Here is an 8,909-nt window from a genome sequence, read left to right on the forward strand (position 1 = left end):
GAGCTACCAGTAAATATAGGGAACTTTTCATTGTTCACGGGAGCTCACAGTGAGGGAGATTTAATCTGAACACCCCCAAAAGTAAATGTTAAGTATGGTGGGCAGTAAAAGGAATGCCACATTGAGTGGGCTTTCCTGAAAGGCAGCCCTGCCTGTAGCTGCAGCCTTTTAGACAGCAGGGTCCTAGCGAGGCCAGGACTGATGGTCTGAAACAGGACACTGTGCAGGCCGAGGTCACAAAGGGAGATGGACTGGTGGGTTTCCGTTCTTTCTCTTGCTCTGAGGGGCTTTCTTTTCCCTCGTGTCATTTCTAAAAATACTTCTTTGGGGCGGCAATAGACGTGACCAGACAGACACCCATCTATCCACAAACTCTGCGTGAAGAGTTCAGTAACTGGCTTCCGACGTCACGTGGGGTCACTGTTGTGTCTCCACAGGGTGGTTCCATCGCTGTTCATCCAGCTCTCTGCTCCTTCAGGAACTGTTGTTAGTTTATACGCATAGGTAAATTCACTGTAAGGGCCTTGTGCTCTGGGCAGACGCTCTTTAAGGACAGAGCGAACCTGCTGCTTAGCTTAACACTGGCTTCATGAATAGTGGATGGTGCATAGTGCACCTAACCAAAGGTCAGAAGTTCTAGCCTACCACGGTCTCCACGGTAGAAAGACAAGGCTGTCTGCTCCTGTAACTATATATTGACAGCCTCAGAAACCCTGGGGAGTGCTAGGACTGATCTGGTCATTGTGCGTCACAAGTAACTCGGGGACGGTGGGCTCGGTGCTGGGTCGAGTTTGAGTGAAAGGGGTCATTCAGAGGATTCTGGTTTCTGCACACTTGCCCTCCTTCTGAGCAGGATCCACGGATTGGATCTGACTTTGCTTCTAGATGAGAGGTGTGTGTGTGTGTGTGTGTGTGTGTGTGTGTGTGTGTGTCTACACTACCACCATCCCTCCTGTGTGTGTGTGTGTGTGTGCATGTGCGTGTGTCTACACCACCGCTATACCCCCCTTGTCGCTTCCTCATGGTGGCCCCTGTGCCGTCAGTCTGTTACATGACACTGTGCCTGTCTTCTTCCAGGGTAAGAAAAAGAAGAGGAAGAGAGAGAAACTACAGGAGTCTACATCAGGTAGGCACCTTGTGACCTTCCAGTTGATTCTGTGCTCCCGACAAATGCCCTTCAGTGTGGTCTGCGTCTTGTATGCACTGTTATTCTCTTGCCTGTGGTGTGTGTGTCTGTGCCGATTCGGCTCGGCCGGCTCCCCAAAACAGTTGTCAAACGATCTGTCCTTTTGGGACTGCACACGGGTACAGCTAAAGACTTCTTTCCCGCACGCTGTGCTCGGAAAGCCTGCTGGCTAACTGCGCTTTGACCGTTTTCCTCTTCCGTTGTCTGCTTGCTCTTACACATGTCTCCTTTCTTCCTACCTGCATAACTCCTTAAAAATGCCTTTCTTTTTTTTAAACCACGATATACACTAACACTTTGTATCCCCGGGAGAGCCTTTTCTGTGGTGTGGATTTTTAAATATATTTTATAGATGTGAAACCAGGTGATAGGATTTCTCTCTCTCATAGCTTAATTAAGACCATCAGGGAGATACAATTTATCTCTCTCTTCTTTCCTTTCTTGGGAAATAAGACCACTCCTTTGTACTGCACAAGTAGAAATGGCTGGTATAAGAGCCATAACAAAGTAACAGCAGAAGAGCCCACATGATGTTGTAGCTGCTACATATTTGGAATGTACAAAACCCCTCTTCAGTAAAAATTTGTTAAAGACACAATTTTCTGCAGGTACAGGTCCAAGAATGACAGCTGCCTACATCTGAAACATGGTAAGAACCACCCTCTGGTCCTCTTGCTGACATGAGTCGTGTCATGAGAGGCACTTGCTCGTGAATCTTCTTGAGTCAGTACCACCCAGCACTGCCCACCCTGTGATGAGGAACGCTTCGCCAGCATTGCCCTGGTTTTTAGACCTGCCGCGTATTTGCACCATAGCGTGCTTTTGTCTGCTCTTCTTCCCCTTTGCCCCTGTCCTCTTTCACCACGCCCTTTCCCGAGTTTTGGTTTTTGTTTTTTCCCCTTCTCCATTCCTGGCAGATCAGCAGCAAACCTGGCCACTTGAAAACAAAAAATAGGATGAAATAGTATTTCATGAAATGCAGTGAGCAGTAAGCAAGAGGCCGTCTTGCTCCCAGCGCCCTGGGGTAGGTTTGCGGCGCACAGTCTAGCTCCGGAGCTCCGAGGGAGAGCTCTGTGGAAACTCCTCACAGTGGAGGGCTGAGTGGTAGAAAGGAATTCGAGTGCGAGAGACAGCCGCGGTGTATTTTCCTATTTGTGTTATTGTTATAAACTCCTGCAAGGGCCCTGCTTTGATGACCGGCATTTGTACTGTCAAGTATTTCCCTTCACTGGTAGCCTTTGGTAGCCCCCACGCCGATATGGAAGAGCCATGCTGTTTCTGCCCACTGCCCTTGAAGTTGGACCACAGGACCGCTGATCTTCCTAAGTTGAGGCTGGGTCTCGGCTAAGCTCTGAATTCACAGTGTGTCTACTTGGTCCCCTAGTCACCGTTCTTGGAGGAGGCCCTGTGCGTGGACTCTCTCTGGAACCCAGGCACAGCTGCGGCCAATGCGCCCTGCGGGCCGGCCCTGACTCTCTCCCCTAAGCGCCATTCACGCAACCTTGGCCCAAGCTCCGCCTCTATAAAGCGCTCCGTGTGCATCCTGCTGTGGCTGCCAGGCCCTTCTTCTGCCTACACACGTGCTTCCTGCCAGTTCATCCTCCACCTTGCCTCCATCCGAAGTGCACACTGAGTGTGTCACATCCCAAAGTAAGACTAGGCCATGCCTTGGTCACTGCCTCCGGGCCAGTCCCTTAGCCGGCAAAGGCCTCTCTGCTGCCCTCCCTCACAGCTTGGCCTGTGGTCCCTCTGTTTCTCCGCCTCTTCTCCCTTCCACCCAAGCCCTGGCAGGTCCTACGTCAGGGCCAGACAATCACTCTCAGTCCCTCGCCCCCTCCCACTCACCCACCCAAAGGAATGGATGCACTCAGGGTGCCTGGAAAGCCTCCTGGGAGATGGAAGGTGCCGGTGCAGGTTTCTTGGGAGAGGAGTTCTTTGCCTGAAGGTCGTTTAGCTGGACTTGGACCTCACAAGTCCTTCGGAGCGGGAATCTCAACCGACCCTCTCTGAAGAGCACAGATCTGCGTTGGGAGGCCGTTGGCCTGTGCAGCCTGCTTCCAGCTCCTTCACGTTCATTTTGCCAGTCTGTCAGTGGAGCACACTCACACCTGCCCTCGTAGCTGTTGACCTCGAACGCATGCTCAGCCTGGCCTCTGGCACACAGCTGGAGGTGTCACAAGCATCGCCCCTTCACTCGGTGGCCACGTGAAACGTTCCCATGAGTGTTGGTTTCTTCACCTCAAAGCGACTCTCAACAACCCCAAGGCGGCACGGCCAGCATTTCCCCAGGTGAGAAGACCATCCCCTCCTGCAGGTGACCTGGGGAGAGACCATCACGGACTGTGTCCGTGCATCGTGAAACTTGACGGCTAGTCCCTGAAGACCTCGGTGGATGGGCCCCGCCCTCGGAAGCCCCGCCCCCGGAAGCCCCGCCCAGCATTGTAGGCGTCTGTCTAGGCCCCAGCACGCGCAGTCTCCTTTGTTGCGTTAAGAATGTTGTCCTGTTTCGACCAGACTTGGCTGGTTGCACAGAGGCTGTGGGGAACCCCGCCTCCAAGACTATGTTCCTTGGTCAGCCTTGAGGTCTGGAAATGAAGCCACCCCCATTTTAGAGTAGCCAACTGTTTTAAGGTCAACAGGACAGCATTTACCCACGGCCAGCGTCCAGAGGATGAGGAGAGCCGGAGGGATGGAAACAGGAAGTGGGATGAAGGCTGGCACGTGGGCGGGGGGCGGAGTTGCCGTGGATGAGGGGCATCGGCAGGTTTGTGATGATTCCTCGGAAAACGGTGATCTGCTCCGTAAATCCTCCTCATTCGTCTGTAAAAAGGGGCGGGAAATAGAATGCTGAGCTTTTCTTCATCCAATCCGCAGCGTGACCACAAGTCTAACTGGGGGTGCACGGGCAGAGCCTGAGACATGCCGCCTTCTGAGGACCAACCTCCGTCGATCTGCTCCCTTCCTCTGTTTACACCGGATCTTGACAATGGGCTGCTGAGCTCTATTGAAAGACTGTCGGCGTGTGCCCCTGTGCCTGGAGTTGGATAGGCGACTCGGTGCCCTTGATGACGCACGTCTCTGTGTGTGCCCCACGTGGCTGTGCACGCCCGAGTAAGGACGGTGTTTTAGATGTAGAAAAACTAGCCAGAGGCTCTTTGTACCTTAGGATGTGTTGCAAACGTTCACATCCGCAGGTCCTCAGGAGCATTGCCTCTCGGATGGAGGGGTGGCAGGGGGGCGTCTTGTTCTCCATTGAGGGGCTGGGCTGGTTCTCTATCTGCCAGACCACACACCGCCCCACAAGCTCGGACTTCGTCTTAGAAACACGCTGAAGAGGAGCTATTCGTTGGAGTAGGTCAACTACGTTCTTAGAATCCATCCACAAAGCGTGCGGTGTAACCTCTCCCATAGCCGTTATCAGCCCCGATTCTGCTCTTGGTAAAGAGGAAGGGGCAGTGCGTTCGCTAGCCCGGGTCTTGGCCTCAGTTCCTCATTTCACCAAGCGCCTGGGCCGAGAAGAGACCTTGTTTTCGAAGTGCAGCGATTTCCCCTCCCCGCACAGGGTTTACCCCTCTCAAGGACACGGTGAAACTTAACACCATCTTTGTGTCTTGAAAGTTCTTAATTCAGTTAGCTCTTTGGGCTCGACTTGCATGGATGTAGCTCCTGTGCAGGAGAGCTGTAGTAGGAATTGTTGTCATGCCCTGAAGGGTCAGGAAAAGATGCATCTCCGCGAAGGGTAAAAAGGACGGGCCCTCGCAATACTTGCGCTTACACACCATAGAAAATGAAGGTTTTTCATGGAGCTCGTTCGTTTCTCGGTGGGAAATGACTTGGCAGTTGCTTCAGAAAGCCCAACGTCGAACTTGGCATGTGGCCCATGGTGGGTCCACACGCTCCCTTGTCTTTCCACTTCTGCACTCTGGTCGGGGCAGGTGTAAGCGGACGTGAGCGCTGGCCCAGAGTCAAGGCTGTGCAAGCAGCCTCAGGCTGATTGGAAACGGGATCCATAAAAGCCACTTCCCGTCTAGGGGATGCTTCCCCAGCCGTGGGGTCTTGGGGAGAGAAAGCCAAATTCATCCCTGGCCATTTTATTTTTTTTAACTAACATGTCACTGAGAGCATGCTGGGAGCCCGGGCCTCAAAGAATGAGGTTGCTACCTTCCGGAAGGCCAGCGTCATCAACACCAGGCGGGTCCTTATTCCCTCTGCCCATATTCGCTGAGGACTCCCCTGGGGTCCAGAAGTAAGGGAGGTAGCAGTTGGAGGTGTGTGCTTAAACTGGAGACTCTGCATCGCCCTGGGGGAGTTCACAGATGAAGAAAGGGCAGGCAGACTGGTGGGGAATTTCAGTGGGTTAGCTGCTCGGAAGGAGATGCCTTCAGGTACTCTGACAGTCAAAGGGACAAACCAAGCCCATTCCAGTGGATTCGATTCAGAGTGACTGTAGAACTGTCCCCCTAGAGTTTCTCGTGCGGTCATCCATCTTGACACTTGGGCTGCCACGTCGCTCTCGAGGGGCTCGACCAGCTCAGAGCTGACCCCTCACCCGCTGGGCCACCAGGACAAGAAGAGTGAGTCTGAGGGAGGTCGTGCAGGCTCTCCGGAGTAGACAACACTTGAGCTAACACGCGTCAGTGAGGATGTTCTTGGGTTGGCTGGCAAGGTGTTTGTGCCCACACTTTGGTATCTCGGAATATGTACGTCTGGAAAGTCTGTCAGATCAGAGATGATAGTCAAATGCTGAACGGTTTCTTCTAACTTCATTCAAGATTCCTATGGAGTTGAAGAAAAAGAAGAAAGAAACCAAAACACCAGCCCTGAAAAGCTAGTGAAAACTACCACTGTGAATTTCCTGGCTAAAAAACAAATTTACCAATTGGTTTATTTAGTCACGTTTTATTAAAAATAAAAACCGAAACCCACCACCTAAAATTATATATGGGGGAAAAAAAGGACGTTTTAGCTATTTTTAACTACTCTCTTTGATCGTAAAATGTCAAAGAGCTATTTCAAATGGGGGGGGGGCTATCGTTTGAAAAAAATCGTCTGTGGGTAAGCACACAGTGACATAAGGAACACACGTCTGTGCCCCAGCTAGCCCCGCCCCGACACCGCAGACACACACTCCGGCATCCCCTTTTGTCTTTGAGGTTCCACGGCTCACCTTCTGGTGGGGGTGCAGCCAGGCGCTTCACCCCTGCGCCACCACGCCCCTGCCTCTCTCTCAGTGACTTCCTGAAATGAATAAAGTGTTTCTTCATAAAAATGTTAACTTCCATCTGCCTGTGGCCCAAAGACGGCGTGGAGGAGAAAGGTGCGCGGATCAACAACAGCAAGCTGCCATTGAGTTGAATCCAACTCCTGGTGGCCCGTGTGCAGCAGGACAGAACTGGACTCCCAGCTGCGGCTGAGGAGCGCTGCCTGTCCTCCCTGGAGTTCAGTGGCTACTCTTCTAGATACTTCTAAAACACCGGGCGTCTTCATCTGACAGGCCTCTGGGGAGGCTCAAGTCTTCTACTTTTTTAGTTGGCAGCCAAGCACATTTACCATTTGCCCCATAGCATGTTTCCAGCTGGTTGCAGACCCCCCCCCCCAAAAAAAACAACTAAATTCACTGTCATTGAATTCACTCCTGCTGGTGACCCTACACCACAGGGTAGAACTGCCCCGTAGGTTTCCCAGACTAACTCATCACAAGAGCGAGAAAGCCTAGCTTTGCTCCCACTGAGCTGTGCGGGTTTGAACTGTTCACCATGCAAATTGCAGCCCAATGCTTAACGACTCCACCACCAGGGCTCCTGGTGGTAGTTTAGGGCTTTCAGAGGTGATTCTGGTTAGGGACTTGATGCTCTTGGATTTTGTGACCCCGCTGCCCAGGGGCCCTCTGCAGGGACGCTACTTTGACCCAGCTGCATCATGGCATTGAGTCCCACAGATGGGCCTGCCTCCTTAAAATGTCCTTCCTCCTCTCCACTAGCTGAGGAACCCTGGTGCCTCAGTAGTTACACATTGGGTAGCAATCTGCAAGGTCAGTAGTTCTGCAAGGTCAGTAGTTCAAAACCACCAGTCGCCCTTCAGGAGGAAGGCTGGACTTTGTGCTCCTGTAAAGAGTTGCAGTGTGAGACACCCACAGGGGCAGTTCCACCCTGTTGTGTAGGGTCACGAGTGAGAATGGAATAGACGGCAGTGAGTTTGGTCTCGTGCTCTGTTAGCTTAACCTCCAGGACTAGCCAGGTGCAGAGTTGGAAATAGAAACTGGACCAGTGATTGGACTGGATCCCCAGGTCTTCTGGGAGCCTTACCTGAATCCCAAGGTGAGAATTTTCCTCTTAGAACACCTTAATAATCGGCAGGCTCCAGGGTTGACGTGTTGGTAGTCAACAAAGCCAAGCTATTGGTAAAAATAGCAAATGAAAAGGCAGTTGCTGGCAGCTGGTGAAAGCTCAGTGCTTACGTAGAATCCTAGGGTTAAAAAATTAAAACTTGGAATGCCCAGACAGTGAAACTCTGGCATCTGGGTTTTTATTATTTCATAACACTTTGAGGGACTTTCTGTAACAAACTTAGAAAGCCCCTGACCTGAGGTCATTACCAAACCAACAGAAGACGCAAGGAAACTTGTGGGTGGAGGGTCAGATTGAGGAGATTTGGATAGCTCCCGGCATGGGCAGGAGGTCCAGCTTGCACGGGGCCCAAGGTCAGCACCCTGCTTAACACCAGCCTCCGAGCTTGGCCTGTGTTGACCCTTTGATGGAAGCCTTTGGGTGGCCACCTGTCGGGTGTCATCAGGTTGTTGATAGCACAGCGACCCCATGCATGGCAGATCAAAACACTGCCCCGTCCTGTAGCATCCTCACCCCTGTCCTATGCCGGAGGCCATTGTTGCAGCCACTAGGTCAGCCCACCTTGTTGAGGGCCTGCCTCTTTCTCTGGACCGAATATGACGGCCTTCTCCAGGGACTGGTGTCTCCCGACAGCACGTGCAAAGCACGTGAGACGAAGTACTTGTAGGGAACTAAACGTGGTCACACTTGTCTAGGAATACTCAAGAAGCTTCGGCCATCGCCTGACAGCAAGGTCAGCCGTGGTCCTGTTGTCCTACAGACGGCCACACAGTGACAGAAGTGCACTGAGGTGTGGCCTGCAGGGTCACACCTCACCCACCATTTCTTCAGGGTGGTTGGTGCGCCCCGCATGCGAAGGGGCTTCCGAACGTCTGGGAAAATGGGATAGAGAATAGAACTTTCCCACAGAATTTTCGACGTCCTCGTAGGCCTTTTGCTCAAGAGCATCAGCAGGAGGGGAAGCGTGTTTGCCTGTCTGTGTGCTGGGTGAAAGTTGACACCGTGGACGCGGTGTCTGTACACATTGTTCAGTGGCGTGAGCTACGTTTGTTTTCACCGTGTGTCACCACTCTCTTAAACGGAGCTCGAGTGGTCCTGTGCCGGGCACTCGTTTCCCCGCCCACTCATCTTCGCAGCTTTATTCTGGAGTACTTGTGGACCTTTTGGTCTTACATAGATGGTTTTTTAATGGATAGCCACAACTGCCTCCCCGCCCCCCCAAAAAAAGGAAACACAAGTTTGCTGTCATCGAGTCACTTCAAACTCCTAGTGACCCTGAAGGACAGGATAGAGCTGCCCTCTTGAGTTTCCGAGGCTAACTCTTTTTTTTTTAAGTGTTGTATCTCTTTATTGCAGCATCTTTTTTTTTAAACATT

General features: G+C 52.2%; 1 protein-coding gene across 1 annotated transcript in view; it reads left to right on the plus strand.

The window, feature by feature from the left end:
• LEF1 (lymphoid enhancer binding factor 1) overlaps nt 1–8,909 on the plus strand; it is a 151,147-nt gene that overhangs the window by 131,395 nt on the left and 10,843 nt on the right. The window contains exons 10-11 of the mRNA XM_045284320.1: nt 1,078–1,126; nt 1,795–1,835. Of these exons, the coding sequence (XP_045140255.1) occupies nt 1,078–1,126; nt 1,795–1,829 (84 nt within the window). The 3' untranslated portion in view covers nt 1,830–1,835. The remainder of the gene's footprint in view (nt 1–1,077; nt 1,127–1,794; nt 1,836–8,909) is intronic.

The sequence above is a fragment of the Echinops telfairi genome, unplaced genomic scaffold (assembly GCF_000313985.2).
Source record: "Echinops telfairi isolate 266 unplaced genomic scaffold, ASM31398v2 ScPeMD7_7468;HRSCAF=8506_0, whole genome shotgun sequence".
NCBI lineage: Eukaryota > Metazoa > Chordata > Mammalia > Afrosoricida > Tenrecidae > Echinops > Echinops telfairi.